At 45.3% G+C, this 26,089-nt stretch overlaps 1 protein-coding gene across 3 annotated transcripts in view; it reads left to right on the top strand.

The window, feature by feature from the left end:
• Window positions 1-11,368, top strand: part of LOC137372492 (putative methyltransferase NSUN7) — a 168,348-nt gene extending 156,980 nt beyond the window's left edge. For all 3 annotated transcript variants that reach the window (XM_068036371.1, XM_068036380.1, XM_068036365.1), the window contains one exon: window positions 6,026-11,368. In XM_068036371.1, coding sequence (XP_067892472.1) covers window positions 6,026-6,661 — 636 coding nt within the window. In that variant the 3' untranslated portion in view covers window positions 6,662-11,368. The remainder of the gene's footprint in view (window positions 1-6,025) is intronic.
• Window positions 11,369-26,089: the final 14,721 nt, after the last annotated feature.

The following is a 26,089-nucleotide window of genomic DNA, read 5'->3' as shown; positions in this document are numbered from 1 at the left end:
GGTCAGGAGCTGAATGGCCCTGGCAGAACCTAAACTGAGCAGCAGTAAGCAGGTTATTGCTGAGAAAGTGCCTCTCGATAGCACTGTCGACAACACCTTCCATCCCTGTGCAGCGGTTCGTCACCCTCCTGGCATCACAGGGGCATAAGAGAAGTGGGTATGGCTTCTAGATATAATAGGGAGACCAGCTGAGTGCAAGGAAGGCAATAGCTGGCAATGGGTGCACGACTGCAGACTTTGGGTCTAGTAGCATGGAGGAAAAACATTCTCAACAGCAGAGGCAAAGGAGAGGGACGAGGGGCAAGTAGGCAACAGAGGACATATTCTCGGCATAGGATATACTGCCAATGATAGAGCCACCTGGACATGTCAGAGAACCACTGCCGCAGGAGACTGCGCCTATCCAGGCAGATGGTCACAGAGATTTGTGGCCTTGTTACAGAAGACCTCGCACCTTACAGCTCTGCTCGCCGTGCCCGGCCAGTAGCGGTCAAAGTCATTATGGCCTTGAACTTCTCTGGCTCTTTCCAAGGATCAGCAGCGGATCTTGGTGACGTCCCACAAAAGGCAGCACACCACTGCATCTCTCACGTCACCGATGTCCTATTTGTGAGAGCTGGACAGTACATTTAATTCTAGTTAGATGGGGCCTTGCAGTCACAAAGGGCAGTGGGTTTTGCTTCCATTGCTGGATTTCCCCAGGTGCAGGACATCATTGATTGCACCCATGAGGCTATCAAGGCACCCAGTGACTGCCCCCTGGGACTCATCAACAGGAAGGACTTCCACTCCCTCAACATTCAAGTGGTCTGCAACCACAACAAGAGTTTCTGGCGCATGTGTGCTTGCTTTCTTGCCATAACTCCTTCATCCTCTGATAGTCCAGGGTACAGCAGCTCTTCACTCCACCCCCCCCCCCCCCCCCCCCCCAAACTCCTTGGATGGATTCTAGGGAACAAGGGTTATCCCTTGGAGATGGCTACTCACTCCTTTACGAGACCCCAAGACAGAGCCACAGATGCACTACAGCCGAAGCCACCTGCTCACAAGGAGTTCCATCAAGCAGGCCATTGAGCTCCTGAAGATGCAGTTCCGGTGCCTGGACCAGTTGGATGGTGCCAGTTCTGCAAGGGTGTCGTGCATTGTGGTGGTCTGCTGCATTGTCCATACATGGCTCTCCAAAGAAGTGTGGACCTTGAAGAAAGTGAGGTCCTGGAATGACGCCGCTCATCAAAGGAAAAGGAGGAGGAAGAGGAAGGATGCCGAACACAGAGGTACCCTGACTGCATTGGGAGGTGTCTGGGGATGGCACAGGTCTCGAGGGTCTCATCAGGATGCCATCAACGTTAAGGATCATCTGATCCAGCATGTTTCAACTGAGCCCTTCTAACCCAGGAAAACGGCATGATCTGGAACTTACTTTAAGCTGCCTGTGAGAGCTTCTCCATTGACGACACAGCCTGGAATAGATCAACACTTACTGCCGATGAATGATCCGCATCTGTCCATAGGTTTCACTGTCCCCTTTGAAAGACCTTTGCTTCCCTTCATCACCTCTTCCCTCTTTTCCAGTGTCACCATTAAAGAATGGAAACTCTCATGTCTGGTGTCATGTGTCAATATTTACATTTTGCTGATAAAAGAGAGAGTGCACATTTACAGGTGAGGCAAGTCCCAGCGAACCTCTCCGTGTTCTGCCCAAAGCAGTGACTTCCACTCTCGGTACTCCCCTTGTGGCCTCAGATGAGGTGGAGGCAGTCTACTCGCATGTCTCTGCTTGCTGCTGAGCTGCCTGCGGCGGTTGTCCTCCTCATGCAGTTGCCAGCAGGGGCACATCCAGAGGCTGCTACACTGGTGTCAGCGATGGGACAGCATTCGTCACTGGGCCCTGATGCATAGATGGTCCCTCAGTCGGAGGGGCCAAGGAGATGGATGATGATGGTGCTCCATGAGAGGGGCACCCTGATCGTCTTCGGTGACTGTCTCAGCTGTTGACTGGCTGGAGGGAATAGTCAGTTGTAACTGGCATCCATTCTGAAATTCTATGTGCCATCAGCGCCACTGATTAGATTAGATTAGATTAGAGATACAGCACTGAAACAGGCCCTTCGGCCCACCGAGTCTGTGCCGAACATCAACCACCCATTTATACTAATCCTACACTAATCCCATATTCCTACCAAACATCCCCACCTGTCCCTATATTTCCCTACCACCTACCTATACTAGTGACAGTTTATCATGGCCAATTAACCTATCAACCTGCAAGTCTTTTGGCTTGTGGGAGGAAACCGGAGCACCCGGAGAAAACCCACGCAGACACAGGGAGAAATTGCAAACTCCACACAGGCACTAGCCGGAATCGAACCCGGGTCCCTGGAGCTGTGAGGCTGCGGTGCTAACCACTGCGCCACTGTGCCCGCCAAATGCTACAGTGAGTGTTATGCTTTCTGTGTATGTCAGTGTGCTGCTCCTGCATCCACTCAGAGTGCTGCACATATGGCTCTGCATGAGGTTGGCCACTCTGTCAGTGGAGCAGCTCATGCACTTAATTCTAAGCCCGTGACCGCGCAGTGCCACAGGGAACTCTGACATGTGGGAACACATTTGTTGCTGCTGATCTAAGTAGTCACACCTTTATTATGACTCCTGAAGCCCTGCATCTGTGCCAAGGTGAGCCGGGCTGTAGCTGTCCCCTATCCTCCGAGGAGGACTGCCCACAGCTGCCTCACTCACTCCCTCCTGCACACGAGTGTCACGCTCTTCACCCAAGCCATCATTGTGAGTGTACCTGCACTGGCGGAGGGTGTGCTTGTAAGACGTAATGGTGTTTGCTGTGAGGTTTCTGTTTCCAGTGCCTGCCCCAATGCCGTCACAGGGCTTTGTCTTCCCCCGTGACGTCAGAATCTGTGGGAGACACGAGAAAAGATCACGAGAATTAGCCTTGGAGAGCAGAGGTCTATGCAATGTGGAGGCTTCCCATTTCAGCTGAGTCTTTGGCATGCTGTTGGACAGGGAGGAGTGTCTCCATAGTTTTATCTACAGATAGCACTCTCCATCAGGAATGTCCATTGCGCCTTCCCAGACTTGCTCCTGGGGGCCACCCTGGCGATCTCCATGGCTCCCTCTCCCACTGCAGTTACAATGTGCAGGTGGGGCACTCCTCCTGCTGTCAGCTGTCTTTCTTGGGCGTTATGAGCTCCTGTCTCCTGCAAGGACAAAAGAGAAAGAGCTACGGCACTGCTGGCCTTTATGGCCTATGCTAGCAGCTCATTGACATAGGAGCTGCATGTCTCAGTTCCAGCAACAGTGCTAGGGCTCTGAGCCATGCTGATGGGTCAGTAAGTACCCTGGGCACACTCCTCCCATGTTCAGGAGCAGCATGCGCCTTATAACTGACCCTCTCTGCATCTGCTCCAGAATGTCCATTCACTTGTGAACAAGGCCGTTACCATCCATGAACTTATCGTGGATGATTCCATCAACATCCTAACCTTGACAGAAGCCTGGTTGAGGGGTGATGACATCTTCCCCCTAAATGAAGGCTCCCCGCCTGGCTATACCTTCCACCATTTGCCCTGCCTGGACTGTTGGGTGACGGTGTGGCTCTAATCACCAAATCACACCTTGGTCTGTTCCCTACTCCTCTGGCAATTTTTCTTCCTTTGAACATCTCACCTTCTATCCCCTCACTTCTCATTTTAAATCCTCAATTGCTACTGCCCACCCAAGTACCATAAACATTTTCTCACCGAGATAGCTTCACTGCTTTCCTCCCTCAACGTCCACCTCAATTCGTCATGTTCTATCTTCTCTGAGTTGATTGCCCTCCTAACCTCCCTAAATCTGTCCCTCCATATAAACTCTCCAACCCATATTCACACCTCCTCCCCCCTCATCCGACCTTGCCATCTCACATGGTCTTGACACCTCTGCCCCTGGGAAAAAAACTCTCTCCTAATTCACTTACAACTGCACTTTCAATATCCCAACTTTGTACCCCCACGTCACCATGACGTTTCTGCAGCTACCTATCTGCTCAACCACACCATCACCACCTACGTTTGCCCTAGTTCCCATTAAAAGCATTACTGTTTCTCACTGCAGAGTTGAATAGATATAGTGGACAATTGGTTCAGTCATCCATTGCCAGATCTGGCTGGACCACGTAAAGCACTGTTGGGTCCTGCTGTCGTCTGCCAAAACTGCTTATGATTCCAGGCTCAGGACTAAGTCCCGATGATGCCGTTGTTTCTCTACTCTCAATGCTCAGCAATTCCTCCTCCACCTGACCATGGAGAAAATTATCAACCTGCCTGGTAACAGCTGGTGTTCTAATTAAACACGTGTTACTCACCAGTCCTTTAAATTAGAATTTTAAAAGTGTGGTTAATGCAGTGAGCATTGACTATAACACCTAGCTTGCAAATACTTGGTAGTCAAGCAGGCACGCAGAGGCAGCACCAACCTAAAGGTTCAGGCTAGAGGAAGAAAGAGAAGACAGTAAATTCCGGATAACACACTGGTAACATGTCATTCTGCAGCTCTGGTTCTATTTTTTTGTTTTAAATTAATTTGGAGGAACTGGTAGTTTTATTCTCAGTATTGCTTTCTCACTGGTAAATAACTTTTGTTAATTTCTTGATTTGTTCATGGGATGTGAGCATTGCTGGCTAAGCCAGCATTTATTGCCCATCCCTAATTGCCCTTGAGAAGATGGTGGTGAGCTGCCTTCTTAAGCTGTTTCAGTCCATGTGGTGTAGGTGCACCTACAGTGCCAGATTTTTGATCCAGAGATCGTGAAGGAACAGCGATATAGTTCCAAGCCAGGATGATGTATGACTTGGAGGGGAACTTGCAGGCGGTGGTGTTCCCATGCGTCTGCTGCCCTTGTCCTTCGATGTGGTAGAGGTTGCGGGTTTGGAAAATGCTGTCGACGGAGGTTTGGTAAGTTGCTGCAGTGCATCTTGTAGATGGTACACACTGCTGCCACTGTGTGTGAGTGGTGAAGCGAGTGAATGTTGAATTGGGGTGCCACTCGAATAGGCTGCTTTGTTCTGGATGGTGTCAAACTTCTTGTGTTGTTGGAGCCGCAGCCATCCAGGCAAGTGGAGAGTATTCCATCACACTCCTGGCTTGTGCCTTGTAGATGGTGGACAGGCATTAGAGAGACAGGAAGTGAGTTACTCACTGCAGAATTCCCAGCCTCTGGCCTTCTCTTGTAACCACAGTATTTTTATGGCTGGTCCAGTTAAGTTTCGGATCATGGTAACATCCAGGATGTTAATAATGGGGGATTCAGCGATGGTGGTGCCGTTGAATGTCAAGGGGAGATAGTTAGATTCTCTCTTGTTTGAGATGGCCATTGCTTGGCACTTGCGTGGCGCGAATGTTACTTGCTACTTATCAGCCCAAACCTGAATGTTGTCCAGGTCTTGCTGCATATGGACATAGACAGCTTTGGTATCTGAGGAGTTGCGAATGGTACTGAATCATCAGCGAACATCCCAACTTTTGACCTTATTCTGGAGGGAAGGTCTGATGCAGCAGCTGAAGATGGTTGGGCCTAGGATACTACCCTGAGGAACTCCTGCAGTGATATCCTGGGGCTGAAATGATTGGCTTCCAACAACCATAACCATCTTCCTTTGTGTTAGGTATGACTGCAACCAATGGAGTGTTTGTTCTTGGGATTTAATTGACTGTGGTAGGCCACATTTATTGTTCATCTCTAGTCGCTGTAAGAAGATGAGCATGGACCTTCTACTTAAAGCACTGCAGTGTTTGTCCTAATGGTGCTCCTACCATGTTGGTATGTTTTTGACCCAGTGACAATGAAAGAACAGTGATTATATATCCATATAATTTCGAAGGGAACTTGCAAGCGATGGTGTTTTCCATATCCTAAATTCCTATTTGCTACACTTTTAGGAAAACATCCAGGCCATTGTGTTTGTGTATGAAAATTGCCAGCAGCTAATTTTATCAATAGGATTCTGACCTGTGTAATTTTCTTAATTTAAAGCGAGACCCATCAGGAGCAGTGTCTGTAAAGGATGTTTTGGCTCGAGCTGCAGCAAAGGGACTACTGGAAGGAGTTGAGACACCCAGAATTCGAAAAAAGGAAGAAAAGAGAAAGAAAAGCAAAGTCTTTACACCGAAACTTGGGTCTTTCAGTGGAGCCCAGTCAAGGATCACTGAATATTTAAATGAACAGAAACCAGTTACAGTTAATGGAAACTCCCCAGCATCCCAGTCATTATCCAGAAGTGAGGCCAGTACAACTGGGTCAAATATCAAATTACCTCAACGAGGATCTATTCCTGCCTTACCTAATAGAGTAAAGAGAAATATTAACAATGTTTCTTCAACGGGAAGGTTTGCTAGTAGGAAAGGAAGCTCATCTGGATCAAAACAAGAATTGAAGTTGGTGTTAAAGCCAGTAGAGATGTTGCTTCCTCCAGTTACAATACGATACCTCAGTTCAACTGGGGTTCAAAACCATGGTTATAGCCAACCCTACCTCTTCCAGTATCATGGATTAACTAGTCAACCAGCATTTCCTTATTCACGCAATGCATTTGTGACTTCACTTGGTGTGAAAAAACAAAGAGAGACAGGTATGTCTTTTTCGCGCAGGCAGTCACGTCCTTGGCTCTAAGGTAAAAGATGAACTGTAAAAAGATACTTTAAAATTTGAATTGCTTCTTTAATGCATACTACTTTGGATGTTTTCTATAATTGTTTTAAAAATGCTATTTCGGTATATATGTTTGAAATCTCTGTTGTACTGCATATGAACTCTGCTGGACAACATAATCTGTGGGTTTTCTGATGGCAAAAATCAGAAAATAATGTATACAATCAGTAAACTTATAAGATTTAAGCATGCGGAGTTAATCATTTACTGGATATGCATTGTAACTGCAAAAATTTCCCAAGAAAAGGAACCCCAGAACAATTATGAGTACTGTCACCAGCTAAAATATATTTAAATCAAAACCCAGCAAGACTCTTGAAAAGGTAGTTCCGTCAGCACTAGTTCTCATTCTAGTTGTTTTTATTCTTGAAGTGAAGCTATGTTCTATATATTATGGGTAGGTCAGTTATCGAACTAATTCAAGACAAAACCACACAACCTTTCCTTTCGAGATCATTCCAGGCCACTTTGTCGTTTTAACAACTGAAGAACTAAACATGGTGAGAATATGTAACCCTAATGATCCTCGACCTCTAATGAGAAGGGGAAAAGAACTAGTTCATAACTATGTAAAAAAACAAAAATAAATTGTTGTTTAAAAAAGAAAAACTTTTTGTTTAGCAGCTCCCAATCTGGATGAGGCATTCATTCCCCCCCTCCCCCGAAAATAAAACACAGTATTACTCATTCTTAAGAGGAGACATAACCCAGAAGAGAGGGTATATGGAATATGCATGAATTCAGTAAATTTAATCACGATACCAAAAGTGGGATGATCGAACTACCTTTATTTGTTTTACACCGCATACTATTAGTAATCTACACAGTAGAGCCTCAAAGAATAAAACATCCCATGACAATCTGTAGATGACTGCTCCACACAGATTTAGGAGAATAAAGAGATATGTAATGTTCTTGGTTTTCCAAGCAAGGGAGGCCCTTGTTGTATAATTTATATAATCTCTGATAATGAGTAGTTTTAGCTTGTATTTTGCGGCCTGACTATAGTAAGAATGGAGCCACTGGGTGCAGTAAAGCTTGAGTTCCATAGCAGCAGCACAATGTTTTCAACAAATCAGTTCAGTTGTTTCTGCCCCTCCTATCTTAATCCCTTTTTGACTTTAAAGTCTGGGAAAGGGTTGTAGGGGGAAAAGTAGACATTGTTGTAACATCAGTTGTTCAAATGGGAAAGTGTCTTAATGGACGCTGTTGATGTGATCAGAGTTTGTAGTGATTTGAGAGTTTCCTCCCACCTGGCAAACTTCGGTTGGAAGACATGTATTTCCATAATATATTGGATAATGTAATACATGGGAATATGTTAGATGTATTATATTTATATCAAAAATAGTTTATACTGTGATTGATATAAAATGTATCCTTTCAACAAGTACTGTCATTTGATCACATTCGATCAAGTAATATCCTTTTCCTTTTGTATTCTTTATATGACAGCCATTTAAGGACTGTCTTTCCCTACCAGATCTTTAATACCTATCACCCTCCCCACCATATTTGCTGAAAAATATCCTTTACCATCCCATCTTGTGAGTCGACTAACTCTTGTACCAGTCTTAAAGCATGGCTGGAATCCTGTATCGAATGGCAATGCACGCCTGTAGCTGGAATATCTTGGAATGATTCTGTGAAGGTCAAATAAAATAATAGTTGCTGTCTGGCACTTCAAGGATCCTGCCTTCTTTCTGAGCCTTAATAACTACCTTTTTTTGCAGTGGCTGGTGGACAGTCGCTGAATCCTCCATAACCATACAAACCTCAAGTAGCTGTTTGGCCTTCTCTATCTCCATTTTCAGTTTTTAAATTTGCTGGGTTAATCGTTTTATTTATTTAGTGGACAAAATCAAAGGTTGATGGGTCCAAGATTTAGAACATCTGCATGAACCATCCCTGAAGTATGTTTTGCTTAACCTCTTTCCCAGTTGATAGATCAATAATCTCCCTGTTTGGTTCCCCAGTCAACTTTCCAATGTCTACCTCCAGAAACCTTTTGCATCTATTCAGAAAGTCATCAGACTACATTAACCAGGGGTTCCATCATTCTTTTGACCTAAAAGCAAGCTTCCCAAGTCCTTGTGTTTAACCACCTCTTCGGTTTTGCCCAGTTCCAGGACTTCTGTTATGTTATCCAAAGGTAACCATTATTGTTTGTCTCAGAAACTTTGAACTTTCTTTTCTTTCGGTTTTGCATTGGACTTTAGTTGATGATCATCCATTTCATTTGGGATTTAATTAATCTCCCTTTTCCCTACAAGTACTCATTTCTTCTCCCCCATTGAATGCTGGTTTAATGAAATTTCCTTATTATTGTTTCCCTTACTACTACTACAATTCCATTAGCTTCTTATTGAATTCATAATCCTCTCTTCCAAGAAAAAATAAAGTTAATCTATGTATTACTAGTAATGAAACTGAATGAAGTATCAATTGCAGTGGTATTTAATCTTATTAGCCTAAGGTTAATAACCAACAATACCGTATCATTTTTGAAAGAAATTATGACATCAAGACTTTAACTAAATGGTTAAGACACAATGTGATTGTAGGAGGAAATAACTTAAATGGTGTCCTACAGATGATATCTTTATTTTGTGTGGTTCTGGTCTGAATTTTATTTAAGAGGACTGACGAATGCACTTTTGTTTGTTGGGCTGGTTGACCTACAATGCTATGTGGAGTATAGCTGATCAAGAATATTGCAGGTTTGTTGTTTAAATTCTTAAAGTTATATGCAAATATCTTCAAATTACTGGAGTTTAACACACATACCAGTTATTGCATATACATATATAACTGCTGCTAAAAGGCTTAATAATGGTAAATCTTACATTTAACTGGAACAGCTACCAATCAGCTCACTGTATAAATAAAATGGGCCAACAATAGTTTAAGCAGTATGAGTTCTTTCCTAAACTAATGTATTGTGAATCAACATGGAACTTATGGTGCGTACATGAAAATAGACATAGAAAGGAGACATTGCCGGTATTGTCCATAATAACAAAAATATTCAAAAATTGCAGAAAACAAAAATACCACTATTTGCTTTAAGAATATCACTGGCTGATATAAATAGCATTTGAAATGTCATTAAAATTAAAATGATCTGTTAACACAAATTTCAGTCTTCAAATTACATTCAGTAAATATGAATCACTGGAGGAGAATATTTTATATCAAAACTTAATGAGCACATTTCACTTATGTTATTATACTGTAGTGGGGAGCAATCTTAGGGAACTCTAAAATCAGTCTGAGTGGTTAAATATCTTTTATTGAAATGTTCTAATTTATTAAAACTTGTGAAGCTTTCTGTACACTTTGATAGTATGCACCATGACAGCTATTTTATCATAAGTGTAAGGCAGAATTCTATTTTTTTTCTATAGTTGCATATTTAGCACTTAGGTCAATTTTGCTTGGTATAAAATAATTATTTTGTCAGTTGCTCTAGTTTGAAAGCACTGTGTGCATTTGCATGCACTTCTGGCACGATCACATGTCCTCACTTTATTACATAAAGGAGTACACAAAGAGCCTGGCAAGCCATTCCATTCCCAAAACATCTGTACTTCTAAATGTTTAATGTTTGAATTTTATTAATATTTAGATATGGCCTTGTCCCATTAAGAACAAATATACTTTCATGGTAAATTCTTTTTATAAATGAGGAACTTTAAGTCAGAGTCATATAAAGCACAGAAGGAGGATATTCGGCCCAGTGAGTCCATGCCAGCTCTCCTAGGAGCTATTCAGTCAGTCCCACATCTCTGCTCGATCCTTGTAGCCCTGCAAGTCTATTTCCTTCAAGTGGCCACCCAATTTCCTTTTGAAGTCATTTATTACCTCCGCTTGCACTACCCATGTGGGCAGAGAGTTCCAGGTCATTACCACCCGCTGTGTAAAAAAAAAAAGTTCTTCCTCATATTCCCCCTGAATTTCTTGCTCAAAACCTTCAATCTGTGTCCCCTAGTCTTTGTACCATTAGTTAATGGGAACAGTTTTTCCTTGTCTAACTTATCTAAGCCAGTCAGAGTGTTGTACATTTCCATTTCTCTCCTCAATCTCCTTTGTTCTAAGGAGAACAAACCCAGCTTTTCCAGCCTAACCTTGTAACTACAGTCCCCCATCCCTGGAACCATTCTGGTAAATCTTCTGCACCCTCTCAAGGACCCTCACATTCTTCCTGAAGTCTGATGACCAGACCTGGACGCAATACTCCAGTTGGGCCTAACCAGAGCTTTTATAAAGGTTCAGCATAGCTTCCCTGCTTTTGTACTCTATGCCTCTATTTATGAAACCCAAGATCCCATCTGCTTTACTGACCGCTCTCTCAATATGTCCTGGCACCTTCACTTGTTAAGAGAGGGTGGTAGATCCCGTCATGTCAGTGTCTCCAAGCCATACTCTGTGTAATCTCAGTTGTATTTTTTCAATCATTTAGATGCTGTATATAGTGTTATAATAGTGACCTAATGAATAAACTTAGTCTTTTCAATGTAAGGAAAAGTATGAGCCAGACATTGTGCCATTATGTAGTGCACACAATGAATAGAATTCTGCCCATAATCTGTTCAATACTTTAGTGTTATTGCACATTCTTTTAGTTTTGTAGTTTGAATAGATTTGCATTTATATATGTATTCTTTGTAAATGGAACATTGTATACAATTAAATTGAACAAATTTACCTTCCCGTTGTAGTTTTTATTTCTATAAAAGTTTTAACAAAACAAGCTTCTGCAGTAAAATGCGATGCCCCAAATGCCTCAATACAACACATTATTCAGTGTTTGACAGTACATTTCAACTTGGAATTGAATAAATGAAATTTATAACTTATAGGTATCAAAGGTGTTCCTGGAAGCATGAAAAGGCAAGACTTGAAGCCAGAATGTACTGTTTGCTCATCAAAGAGGACTTGAAGACAGGATGTTCTCTGTGCTCATTAAAAGATTTGAAGCCAGGACTTTGTGTACTTATCAAATATTTTCAATCACTAAGCATAGAGATTTGGCAAGAGAAAATGAAAATAGATGTGGTAGAATATTACTTGCATTTCCATAGTGAAATTAATGGACATTTCAAGAGATCTATGAGGTTTCTATAAAGCACCAAATGGGTGCATTGGAGATAGAAAGAGCTGAGCAGCTTTAAGATAGGAATAGGAGAATTGAGAGGAGAAGGGGACACCACTTGAAACCACTAATTCAGAATCAGTATCAGAATGTTCTTCACACACAAAGTTCAATTCCATGCTCTTATATCTCCAATAGGGAGTGGCATTTACAGAGAATATGGTAATTTACATCCCATGATTTATGTCCATTAGTTTGACTGAAGAAATTCATGATTGCCTACAATGAGCTCCTTGCAAGTGCTGATGGTTTTCAACACAGTGAATGGATTTTATTGGAGCCAAAAAAAACCTCAGTAAACATTTCCTTTAAAAGTCACTAGATGCCCTAATTGGGAACACTAAAGGTTTGTCTGGTTGGATGAGTGAGGATGGGGCCACTGACTTTCCTCATCCATATCTATCTTATGAAATGTACTAGCTCCAGTTCACAACTCCAAAAGGCCATATTTACTGTCTGGTGCTTGCATATCCTATATTTAAATTTACTGACAGTTAATTCTCCATTGCTATGGCAGCTGGCATTGTGAATATTTAAACAGTTTAAAAATCAGAAATTTCTAACTTTTAACTGGTTTATTTTGCATCATCAGTGCAAAAATCAAACCCACTGAAAATGAAAATTATAAGCTTATATAAAAACAAATGTTTATCCCCTGCTTTGATCTGTCAGTGGCCCCATCTCAAGATCTGGGTCTTTTAAATAATAGTGGCGCCGATAGCGGCACAACATAAAAGCCCGCCTCTCAGGCACGGAACTCAGAGCTGCATTGTGAGACTTGGAGACGGTGAGCCAAGGGCTAAAGAAAACAGATTAACTTCTTTAAGCTTTCTCCCACAAACGGTAGGGCCAAATTGGAATTGATTACCATTGGATTGCTCATGGTTGGGGTTCCACTAGGCCCAGGATATTGTGGGAAATGCTTCTGGTGGATTGCCTGAGGACCTCAGCAAAATCTCCAGACCTCATCTCAGACTGCTGCAAAGATGCACATGACAGCAGTTTCTGCTCCATAAGGTTACAACAATGGCTTTTTTTTGTGCCACTGCAGTTATAGCTCTGGAACTCCCCCAATTATCTTTCCTTGACCCTCTCCTCTTCCTCATGCTGCCACTTGACAACATCACCAGAGGAATAGTATCAGGTTTCATATGGACACTGATAGCGCACAACTACACCTATCCACCACCTCGCTTGGCCTGTTCACTGCATCTGTGGTGTCAGACTGCTTTCTGACATCCAGTCCTATATGAGCTGTAAATGCCTCTAGTTAAATATTGGGAAGACAAGCCATAGTCTTCAGCCACCTTCACAAACTCTGTGTCCTTGCCACAGGTTCAATTCCCCTTCCCAGTCACTATCGCATGTTGAACCAAGCTGTTTGCAACCTCAGCGTTAAGCTTCCAACCCCATCTCCTTTTCATCACAAAACACCTGCTTCCACTGCCATATCATCGATCTCTGTCCCTATCTCAGCCCATCTGCTGTCGAAACCCTCATCCGTGCTTTTGTTAACTGGAGACTTGACTATTCCAATGCTCTCCTGGCTGGCCTCATATCTTCTACCCTCCATAACCTTGAGCATATCCAAAGCTCTGCTGGCATTGGCTTATCCTGTACCAAGCCCCAGTCTCCCAATGCCTCAAATTTAAAATTGGCATCTTTGTGTTCATAATCCTTTCAAGGCCCCTCCCTATCCCTAACATTCTCCTATCCCTAACATTCTTCACACATACAAACCTCCTAGAACTCTGGCCTCGTGCATTCTGAAATCTCGTTGCCCCACAATTGCTGGCCATGCCTTCAATCATCTAGGCCCTAAGCTTTGGAATTTCTTCCTTACACCACTCTACCTTTCAACTCCTTCTTTAAATCTTTGTTCAAACTTTTTGGTTGCACATCCTAATCTTTTCTTGCTTTTGGTGTTGATTTTTGTTTGAATATGCTTCTGTGAAGTGCATTGGACATTTTCCTATGTTAAAACCACTATCCAGGTGCTAATTGCTGGTCTAGTGTAAAAGAGCACACATTAATCTAAACATATCTCGGTTCTACCTCCAGTTACAGGAAAGTGGAGGTAAGAATCATCACAGAATTGTGCTTCCAGGATTGCACACATCCTGGTCTTTGTTTTTTGCTTTAACATACAAGTCACCTTGCAAAAACATCAATTACATAAAATCCAGGTTTCAGCTGCTAGCAATACTTTAAGATTATAAACACATTGGCTGAAATTTTGTTCTCATGGTGGGGATCCTGCTGATGGGCTGAAAGCGGAGGGTGGATGATCCTGCTTCGACGTTCTGCAGGACCCAGAGCCGCATTGTACAGGGGACAGGCAACTAATTGATTGTTGTTGGGATAGCTGCCCTTATTAAGACCGGCCGCTCATGGGGAGTGATGGCCACTGCTGGGACTGTACTTGGAAGAAGAGGATGCGTGGAAGGACAGTGCACTCCCAACCACGCAAGTGGGGCCTGGGCGCCGGGGCTGGTCAGGCAGGCCCCGGCGAGGTGGGGTGGTGAGGGCAGGTGGCGCTGTTGCCTTGAAGTGGCCATTGGGCGTGTCCTTCGTGTGCCAAATGGTAACTGCATGGGACGCCTCCAAGGTTTAGCTGGCAGTTTCTCCACGTGGTGGAGGGCCCACCAGCTGCTGGTAAAATGCCAGCAGCAGTGGGAAGAGGCCCTTAATTGGCCACTTAAGTGGTTCAATTGACCTCTGAGCAGGAGGGACTGTCCACTGCCTCCCAGCCTGTCCCCAGAGGGCTGGTAAAATTCTGCCCATTATTACTGCCTTTTGTTGACCATTTTTTTCTCCTAGTTTACTTCTCTCCTGAAAGTGTTTGGCCCAGATTGATGAATACCTCTGCTCCCAGCAGCAAACACCAGTAAATTCTACTCCTAAGTGGAATACCCCAGAGTATGTGAGGTCAAGGGGATGTTCCCCAATTTAAATATATTTCTATGGGTGCAGTTCATGGAGCTGCATTGCTGACAGGTATTGCAGCAAAAGAAAGCTGCTCTGAGATGACCCAACAACCCCAGGATCAGCGTTTTGATTAGGGCCTATTATTTCTCTTGTAAAGGGGCCAATTACTGACAGAATCCACCTTTTGTGAGGCAAGGATCCAAGCCTGAACCCCCATGTGGGCCTTGCTTCTGATTTATAGGCCTCTTCTCACCCAGTGTAACATACGTCAGGTATATTGCAGGCCAGGGAGGAGGAAGTAATTGGCCTTGGAATCCCCTCCCATGGCCATACCCCTGTCTGATATGGGTGACCATGTTTAGGGCAGATAGAGGTTCCATCCCAAAAAAAGACCTCACAGAAATTGGCAGTGAAGGCATACTTAGGCCCTTTAGGCATTTTGCTGCACTCCTGCCTAACAGAGCTTTAGTGCTCGATTTACTTGTGCCTGCGTGGCTCCCGGCGTAGGCTGAAAAGGTAAGGGGAACCCCACTTTAGCCTTTCAGAGGATGCACCACACATCTCCCCCCCCCCCCCCCAGCAGAATTCAGTGGTGCTCAGGCACTTTAAGGATGGGGATCTTGCCTCCAAGAGCTGTCGGCCAATCAGAGGACCAGCAGTGCCACTGGGAGCAGTGGCCACTGCTGGTACGACAGGAGATCCAGGACCATGCCCAGCACTGAAGCCCAGGACAAGAGGTTAAGTGAGGTGGGCTTGTTGGGGCCAGTCCAGCAGGCCCTTGCAATGGAGAGGGGGGGGGGGGAGGTGAAGGTGATACTGGAGGAGCGGCCAGGGACCCTCCATGGGCCACAGATTACCCATGGAGCAGGCCCATCCCCAAGCCCACAGGGTGGCCGCCTTGTTTTACTGGACGACCTCCTCGCATGGTGGAGACACTTCCCCGCCGCAGGTTTAATGCCAGAGGCAGTGGGAAGAGGTCCTTAAGTGGCTATTGATTGGACACAATTGGCCTCTAGGCAAGAAGGCTGTCTTTGGCCATTCCCACCCCCAACATAATCACGAAGCGACAGGAAGGTGACGGGCTGTCAGGCCCCACCTTCCATCACAATGCTATGGGCCCTCCTGCCTCATAGCCCGTCTCCAGGATCGGGGGGGGGTGGGGTCCATTAAATTCCACAATCAGTGTGCCACCATACCTGAGAAAATTCAGTGGCATGGTGGGGGGGGGGGGGGGGGGGGGGGGTGGCCTAATTGCATCCATTATATAATTCAAATTGCTTTTTGTCGGCAAGGCTAAGTGACTGTGGATCCTCACCCTGACCTAGCATCTGTGGGTGTACTTTTTAAAAAAAAAATTCACGTGATGTGGGCATCACTGGCTTGGCCAGCATTTATTGCCCATCCCTAATTGCCCTAAATGAACTTCCAGCTGGTTCACTGTATAATAATCAGGAATAGGCACATTAACTAAATTTACCCTTTCAAGAGTTGCAGCACTCTCAACATCCACCAACCTAAGATCATCTAACTCAGAAAACCTTCATGGTCAGTATGACTCAAAGAGGCACTGAAAATCCACAATCTTGGTGGATTTGGTGCACAAATTGGGTTTGATGGGCAGAACAGGGCAGATCCTGCATCCATCCTCCTTTGAACCTTATGTCGCAGAAGGCAGCAGGATGGCATGACCCTGTGGAATTCCTGTCAGTCTTTTCCCTAGTAACTCCAATATACAGTATACAAACATTAAAGTCCATGGGATTAAAGAGACAGTGGCTGCGTGGATAAGAAATTAGCTAAGGGACAGAAAGCAGCGAGTAGATGAACAATTGTTTTTCAGGCTGGAGGGAAGTTTGTAGTGGTCTTTGCCAGGGGTCAATATTGGGACTACTATTTTTGACATAGTAACGATCTGGACTTGGATATACAAGGAATAATTTCAAAGTTTGTGGATGTCACAAAACTGGGAAATGCAGTAAACAATGAGGAGAATAGTATAGACTTCAGGAGAACATAAACTGGTGAAATAGGCAGGCACATGCAAGACAAAATTTAATACAGAGAAGTATGAAGTGATCCATTTTGGTAGGAAGAATGAGGAGAGGCAATATAAACTAAATGATAATTTTTTTAAGGGGGTGCAGGAACAGAGCGATTCAGGGTATACATACACAAGTCTTTGAAGGTGGTATGACAAGTTTAAAGGGCTGTTAATAAAGCATACAGGGTCGTTGGCTTAATAGATACTGGCTTAGAGTACAAAAGCAAGTTATGCTAAACCTTTATAAAATACTAGTTACCTGGCAGGAGAGAAACCATGATCAATGGCCTTTGATCCTGTTCCAGGTAGGTTTTGAGTAAAATGGCTGTAACTAATTCTAGAGCTTCAGGCCAGGGAGTGCAGAACACTGTTCGGGTGGTGGTAAAGGATAAGGAAGGAGGTGCACCAGTTGACCGTACCTTCTTCATTAAGAAAATCCTGATTGATTGCTGTGGATTCCAAGCTGCGAACATCTTCTGCCTGCAGGATTTCCCCAGCAGTGGATATTTCGACGTGATGTTTAAGAACGTGGCGGGATGCATCAAGTTCCTGAAGGTGTTCAAAGAGAAGGGAAACCAGACACAGCTGTCGATTCTCACAGTGGAGCCACTCTTCGCGCTGCCGTCACAATGTGACCGGGTGTGACAATTCACCTAAATAACCCCCATGTTTCCTGTCATGGATGTACTCACCTACCTCGCCAGGTACGTGGAAATGGCCGGCAGCAACACTGATGTCAAGAACCCATTTGGGATTTGGACCAGCAAGCGGCAGGTCAAGGTGACCTTGAAGGTCGATGCCAACGGAGCCATCAACCATCCTCCCTCCAGCTTCGCTATTGGGTGAAGTCGAGGCTTCTTGGTCTATGCGGGGGAAGCCCAGAGTTTGTCACGTGGCAGCCAACTGCAGCACAAGATCTGCAAGAACTGCAAGAAGGAAGGCCATCAGACCAAGGACTGTAAACAGAATAGGTGCTGCAACCTGTGTGGTGGGGCAGGCCACCTCTACAAAACCTGCCCCAAATGCTGCCTCAGTTATGCTCAGGTGGCAAGGTCCAAGGAAAGGCCGGGAGAAGGAACAGTAAATGCGTCTGGTGCTGGGAAGGAGGCAAGCAACCCTCTCCACAGCAAAGAAAGTCTACCCGAGAAGGAGAAGAAAGAGGAGGCAGCTGCAACCAGCGACCCAACACCTACCCCGTGCCCAGAAACCCCTCCTCTACAGATAGAATCAATGGAGGAGGAGGCAGCAGATGGACAAACTGGTCAGTGGCAAGTGGTACAAAGAAAAACCACAAAGAAAAAGCCTCCAAAAAAGGAACAGGTCACCACCCAAACCAGTGGCAAGAGCAGGCTACAGACTGAGACAGACTACGGCAGCTCCTCCTCATTGGACAAGGAAGGGCCAGAACGATGGCACCTGCAAAAGAAGTGGCAGAACTCAAAGGAGCTGGAAGAGAAAGCCCCCAGCTCCGGAGCACTGGAAGCTGTGATGGGTCCAGCGCACCCCAAACCCAAAGCGCCGGACCCAGTGACACGCCCAGCGCACCCCATCTCTGAGACACCGAGAGCAAAGAAGCGTCTGGTGCACTCCAGCTCTGGGAAGCCGGGAGCAGTGATGTCTTCGAGGAGGAACAGAGAGGGAAGACATCAACGGCAGAGGACAGCCCAAGTCTTGCTGCCTACAAGACACCCCCCCACCCCCCTCACCGATGTCACGCCAGCGGAACAAACCCCCCATGAGTAACCAGGAGGGGTTTCTGAGCCCAATGAATGTGAAACTGCTTGCATATACTATGGGTATGCAGGAACATACTCAAGGACTGGGACTAGCAAGGACAACTGGTGTGGGAAGCAACACCCAACTTTAAAATGGATATAAAGATTGCTTTGAATAACGTGCATAGCATTAAATCCACTAGGCGGAGTGTTTCATCTGTTGACTTTGTTTTTATTGAAATAAAACCACCCAGTTTGTAATTTTTCAACCTTGGACTACCTCGTTTCAACCTTGGACTACCTCGCCAAGGTCAAAGTCAACCTGCTGTTTCTGCAGGAGTGTGGAATACCACACCTCAGCACCTACAGACAATGGTCGCAATGGTGGTCACACAATCTGGTCAGGGGGAAATGATTCTCGTTCCTCCGGCCTGGGTATTCTGCTGCGGGGAGGCAACCTCATCATCTCTTAAGTTAATAAGGTGGTAAGCGGTCGCATCCTCGTTCCAGATGTAATGTACAACAATGCTCCGCTCCAGTTGATCAATGTATACACCCCGGCTCAATGCAGCGAGCAACTGACTGTCTTCCGGCAGCTCCCACTGCTGCTGGCGACATCCAGGCTGGTCATTCTAGGAGGTGACTTCAACTGCATCATTAACGCAGCTGGACAATCTGGCAGTGATGACAGCAAACTGGACGCTATGTCCAGATTCCTAATGGAAACTGTAAAAGATGCCAAGCTGCACGTCTTCAACAACCCTGCAGACAGAGCACAGCGTAGATACATCTGGTCAAGACCGGATGGGGGTCTGCCCGTTCTAGGATTGACTTCCTGTTTGTGTCCCGTGCTTTCATGGTCAGATCCACCGACGTCAAGCCGGTGTTCTTCTCTGACCATTGCCTCTTACTGGCCGACTGTCACTTCCAGGACGACCAGCGGGTTGGCAGGGGGACATGGAAGCTCAACGCTACACTGCTAACCCCAGAGAACGTTGAGGAACTCAAAAGAGATTACAAAGGTTGGAGAACCATGAAACCCCTCTTTGAGTCTCCGGTGCACTGGTGGGAGGCGATCAAGGAGAACATCAAGAGGTTCTTTATCTTCAAAGGTGTTCAGAGGGTGAGAGAGAGACAGAGGGAAATGTCCCTACTCCAGAAAAGAACGCAAAATCTGCTCCGGCTGCAGTCGATGGGGGTTGAGGTCAAGGAGGATCTCCAAGAGGTGAAGAGCCAGCAAGCCTCGTTCTTTGCCACGGAGGCCTCCACGATCATCTTCCCGTCCAGAGTCTGCTCCATTGAGCAGGATGAGATGTGCTCGTGTTACTTCTTCCAAAAGGTACAGAGAGAGAGCTCTGTTATCAGCAGCCTGAAGGAAGAGGATGCCTCGGTAATGTCTTCGCAGTCCAACATACTAAGGATCAGCAAAATCCTTTTATGCTGGGCTGTACGATGTGAAGCCCATGAACAGTAAGGCCTCCCAGTCCTTCCTGTCATCTATCACAGAGGTCTTAGATGATAGCATGAGGGAGAAACTGGACAAACCACTAACTCTGGATGAGCTGACAAATGTAGTCAGGTCTTTCGAGACAAGCAAAACTCCCGGAAGCGACGGCTTACCGGTTGAGTTGTATTTGCTTTGCGGGACTGGGTCGGCCCAGACCTACTGGAAGTGTACGAGAGTATGCTTCTGGCGGGCAGCATTTCAGAATCCATGAGGAAAGGCATCATCACCCTCATCTACAAGCGGAAGGGGGAGAGGGCAGAAATCAGAAATTGGCGGCCCATCTCACTGCTTAATGTTGATACAAGATTCTGTCCAAAGTCATAGCCACTTGAGTCAAGTCTGCTCTGGAGTTGGTGATTCACCCCGATCAGACCTGTACTGTACCCGGCAGGAAGATCTCTGATAGTCTCGCGCTACTCAGGGATACGATCACCTATGGACGGCACAGGAGGGTGGACACCTGCCTCATCAGCTTGGACCAGGAGAAGGCTTTTGACAAGATATCGCACACCGACATGATGGACGTGCTTTCCAAAATGGGGTTTGGGAGGGAACCTACAATTGGATCCAACTGCTCTACACAAACATCAGTAGCGCAGTCTCAATCAATAGGTGGGAATCAGAAAGTTTCCCGATCCAATCTGAGGTCAGACAGGGCTGTCCTCTCTCTACGGTCTCGTTTGTTTGCTGTATCGAACCTTTTGCTGAGTCCATTAGGAAGGATGCGGGCATAAGAGTGACAATCACAGGCAACGGAGGCACTCAGGTTAAAACCTCCCTGTACATGGACGACGTCACCGTCTTCTGCTCGGATCCGCTGTCCAGTTGCAGACTGATGAGCATCTGCGACCAGTTCGAACTGGCCTCGGGAGCCAAAGTTAACCACGGCAAGGGTGAGGCCATGTTCTTTGGGAACTGGGCCGACCAATCCTTTGTCCCCATCACCGTCAGGTCAGACTACCTGAAGGTGCTGGGATATGGTTTGGAAGGGCCGGGGCATGCTCCAAAACCTAGAAGGAACGAGTAGCCAGGGTACATAATAAACTGAGCATGTGGGAGCAGCGATTTCTCTCCATTGTGGGTAATAATCTGATCATCAGGTGTGAGGTGCTCATGTTGTTGCTATATGTGGCACAGGTCTGGCCCATACCCCACTCCTGCACTGTGGCAGTCACCCAAGCCATTTTCCGCTTTATCTGGAGATGCAAAATGGACCGGGTCTGGAAGGACACAAGGGTCAAACCTCAGGATAAGGGCGGGAAAAATGTACCCAACGTCGCCCTCATCCTGTTGACCACCTTTGTGTGTGGCTGCATCAAGCTGTCCGTAGAGCCCCAGTATGCAAACACCAAGTGTCACTCCGTGCTAAGGTTCTCTGTCCCCGGTGTTGCGAAGGATGGGTCTGGTCAAATTGTCACAAAACGCTCCATCCAAAGAAGAACAAAGAACAAAGAAAATTACAGCACAGGAACAGGCCCTTCGGCCCTCCAAGCCTGCGCCGATCCAGATCCTCTATCTAAACATGACGCCTATTTTCTAAGGGTCTGTATCTCTTTGCTTCCTGCCCATTCATGTATCTGTCTAGATACATCTTAAAAGACGCTATCGTGCCCGCGTCTACCACCTCCGCTGGCAACGTGTTCCACGCACCCACCACCCTCTGCGTAAAGAACTTTCCACGCATAATCCCCCTAAACTTTTGACCTCTCACTTTGAACTCGTGACCCCTAGTAATTGAATCCCACACTCTGGGGAAAAAGCTTCTTGCTATCCACCCTGTCTATACCTCTCATGATTTTGTATACCTCAATCAGGTCCCCCCTCAACCTCCGTCTTTCTAATGAAAATAATCCTAATCGACTCAACCCCTCTTCATAGCTAGCGCCCTCCATACCAGGCAACATCCTGGTGAACCTCCTCTGCACCCTCTCCAAAGCACCTACATCCTTTTGGGAATGTAGCGACCAGAACTGCACGCAGTATTCCAAATGTGGCCGAACCAAAGTCTTATACAACTGTAACATGACCTCAAACCCTTGTACTCAATACCCCGTCCGATGAAGGAAAGCATGCCGTATGCCTTCTTGACCACTCTATTTACCTGCGTTGCCACCTTCAGGGAACAATGGACCTGAACATCCAAATCTCTCTGGACATCAATTTTCCCCAGGACTTTTCCATTTACTGTATAGTTCACTCTTGAATTGGATCTTCCAAAATGCATCACCTCGCATTTGCCCTGATTGAACTCCATCTGCCATTTCTCTGCCCAACTCTCCAATCTATCTATATTCTGCTGTATTCTCTGACAGTCCCCTTCACTATCTGCTACTCCACCAATCTTAGTGTTGTCTGCAAACTTGCTAATCAGACCACCTATACTTTCCTCCAAATCATTTATGTATATCACAAACAACAGTGGTCCCAGCATGGATCCCTGTGGAACACCACTGGTCACACGTCTCCATTTTGAGAAACTCCCTTCCACTGCTACTCTCTGTCTCCTGTTGCCCAGCCAGTTCTTTATCCATCTAGCTAGTACACCCTGGACCCCATGCGACTTCACTTTCTCCATCAGCCTACCATGGGGAACCTTATCAAACGCCTTACTGAAGTCCATGTACATGACATCTACAGCCCTTCCCTCATCAATCAACTTTGTCACTTCCTCAAAGAATTCTATTAAGTTGGTAAGACATGACCTTCCCTGCACAAAACCATGTTGCCTATCACTGATCAGCCCATTTTCTTCCAAATGGGAATAGATCCTATCCCTCAATATCTTCTCCAGCAGCTTCCCTATCACTGACGTCAGGCTCACCGGTCTATAATTACCTGGATTATCCCTGCTACCCTTCTTAAACAAGGGGACAACATTAGCAATTCTCCAGTCCTCCGGGACCTCACCCGTGTTTAAGGATGCTGCAAAGATATCTGTTAAGGCCCCAGCTATTTCTTCTCTCGCTTCCCTCAGTAACCTGGGATAGATCCCATCCGGACCTGGGGACTTGTCCACCTTAATGCCTTTTAGAATACCTAACACTTCCTCCCTCCTTATGCCGACTTGACCTAGAGTAATCAAACATCTGTTCCTAACCTCAACATCCTTCATGTCCCTCTCCTCGGTGAATACCGATGCAAAGTACTCGTTTAGAATCTCACCCATTTTCTCTGACTCCACGCATAACTTTCCTCCTTTGTCCTTGAGTGGGCCAATCCTTTCTCTAGTTACCCTCTTGCTCCTTATATATGAATAAAAGGCTTTGGGATTTTCCTTAACCCTGTTTGCTAACGATATTTCATGACCCCTTTTAGCCCTCTTAATTCCTCGTTTCAGATTGGTCCTACATTCCCGATATTCTTTCAAAGCTTCATCTTTCTTCAGCCTCCTAGACCTTACGTATGCTTCCTTTTTCCTCTTAGCTAGTCTCACAATTTCACCTGTCATCCATGGTTCCCTAATCTTGCCATTTCTATCCCTCATTTTCACAGGAACATGTCTCTCCTGCACGCTAATCAACCTCTCTTTAAAAGCCTCCCACATATCAAATGTGGATTTACCTTCAAATAGCTGCTCCCAATCTACATTCCCCAGCTCCTGCCGAATTTTGGTATAGTTGGCCTTCCCCCAATTTAGCACTCTTCCTTTAGGACCACTCTCGTCTTTGTCCATGAGTATTCTAAAACTTACGGAATTGTGATCACTATTCCCAAAGTAGTCCCCTACTGAAACTTCAACAACCTGGCCGGGCTCATTCCCCAACACCAGGTCCAGTATGGCCCCTTCCCGAGTTGGACTATTTACATACTGCTCTGGAAAACCCTCCTGGATGCTCCTTACAAATTCTGCTCCATCTAGACCTCTAACACTAAGTGAATCCCAGTCAATGTTGGGAAAATTAAAATCTCCTATCACCACCACCCTGTTGCTCCTACATCTTTCCATAATCTGTTTATATATTTGTACCTCTATCTCACGCTCACTGTTGGGAGGCCTGTAGTACAGCCCCAACATTGTTACCGCACCCTTCCTATTTCTGAGTTCTGCCCATATTGCCTCACTGCTCGAGTCCTCCATAGTGCCCTCCTTCAGCACAGCTGTGATATCCTCTTTGACCAGTAATGCAATTTCTCCACCCCTTTTACCTCCCTCTCTATCCCGCCTGAAGCATCGATATCCTGGGATATTTAGTTGCCAATCATGCCCTTCCCTCAACCAAGTCTCAGTAATAGCAATAACATCATACTCCCAGGTACTAATCCAAGCCCTAAGTTCATCTGCCTTACCTACTACACTTCGTTCATTAAAACAAATGCACCTCAGACCACCAGTCCCTTTGCGTTCATCATCTGCTCCCTGCCTACTCTTTCCCTTAGTCACGCTGACTTCATTATCTAGTTCCTTACGGGCTTTAGTTACTACCTCCTTACTGTCCACTGACCTCCTCATTTGGTTCCCATCCCCCTGCCACATTAGTTTAAACCCTCCCCAACAGCGTTAGCAAAAGCACCCCCAGGGAGGGGAAACTATTTTCAGTGGTAGAAGGGTCGGTAACCAGAAGACACAGATGTGTCTGTGGCACATGGCAAAAGTATCAGAGGCGACATAAGGAAAACAAATTTTACACAGCGAGTCGTTATGATCTGAAATGAATTGCCTAAAACGGTGATGGAAGATGATACAATAATATCTTTCAAAAGGGAATGGATAAATACTTGACGGGAAGAGCTTTGCACTACAAGGGGGAAGAGCAGGGAGTGTGACTAATTGTATCGATCTTTCACAGACACCATAGGCTGAATGGCCTTTTCACGTGCTGTATAATTCTATGAACATGAAGCAGGTATACTGTAATTTAAAGGTTGCAGAAATGGGATCTACTAAAGTCAGTTGCAAAGCAATTGGTTGCTGCAAGAAAAATGGCCTAATTTTCAAAGATTTTAAATTTTTCAGCAGAATCCACAGGCACTACTCCTCGGTAGCTGTCCAACACAATTTACACCACCTCCAACTTCATGGATGCCCCAGCTACACTCACCAGTTTTATTTAAAGTGCTTTTCCCCAGCAGTTCCTACAGCACAGGCACGTAAGTGGCCAGCACAAGGGTAGTCCCACTCAACCATTGTTATACAGTGGCCAAGTGGCATTACAGATTACTGGGACAGAATTCTACCTCGGAGCCACCAAGGCTGTCTTGAAAGTATTTTATACACATTGCATTAACTTCTGCAACTATACTTCAATATCTTACGTAGTAGGAATTATTTCCTTGAGGGCACATTTCCTGTTTTTAAAAAAATGTACAAAGTATTTTCTCCCCACTCACCACAATATGTACCATCCTGTCAAGTGGGTGATCTGCTCATAGCCCTCTACAAATTGCTGTTCTGAACCATCTAATAAAGGCATTCAAGGACAAGCTGAAATAACAGTGAAAATTCTGCCTCCTTGCATATCATTTTGTGGCTACTTATGGGTAATTGAAGGTGTGCCATTCACTTCATGGTGTTGTTGCACTAGGAATAATTCGCCAGCAAGATAGCCCTTTACAAAGTTAGTGGATATGGTTTGACTGATCAGTCATTAGTCAATTATATTGTGTGAACAGTGAGCTTAATGCAACGTCCAGGTTCCAAATTTGATTTCAGTGGAACTGAAAATAGCAGGCAGTTAATCCAGAAGATTGTTTTACACCCAGCTGAAGATGTACACATGGTATACAAGTCCACAAAATACAAGCTTTCCTTTTCAGTGAATCACCACCCAGACTCTCGCTCACATTAATCCAAAAATTACCAAAACACCTCTACATTGTTGTTGATTTTGAAATGTACAAAAGCCTTTAAGAGGTGTCAGCTTTGGAATAAGCTATATTTTAGATTTTTGATGTGAAAATGCAGAAACTTTCAAAGAACTAAATACAATAGCATAAATGAATAATGTCTTAAGGATGATTTTATTTTTCCATGAACTATTTTTGGCGCCAGGTGCAAGTTGCAGTTTGTGTTGCAGACTACAAGCAGAAATACACGACTCCTGAA

The sequence above is a fragment of the Heterodontus francisci genome, chromosome 1, assembly GCF_036365525.1.
Source record: "Heterodontus francisci isolate sHetFra1 chromosome 1, sHetFra1.hap1, whole genome shotgun sequence".
Taxonomy (NCBI): domain Eukaryota; kingdom Metazoa; phylum Chordata; class Chondrichthyes; order Heterodontiformes; family Heterodontidae; genus Heterodontus; species Heterodontus francisci.
The sequence above is the reverse complement of the archived record's forward strand: the minus strand, read 5'-3'. Positions and strand labels throughout refer to the sequence as shown.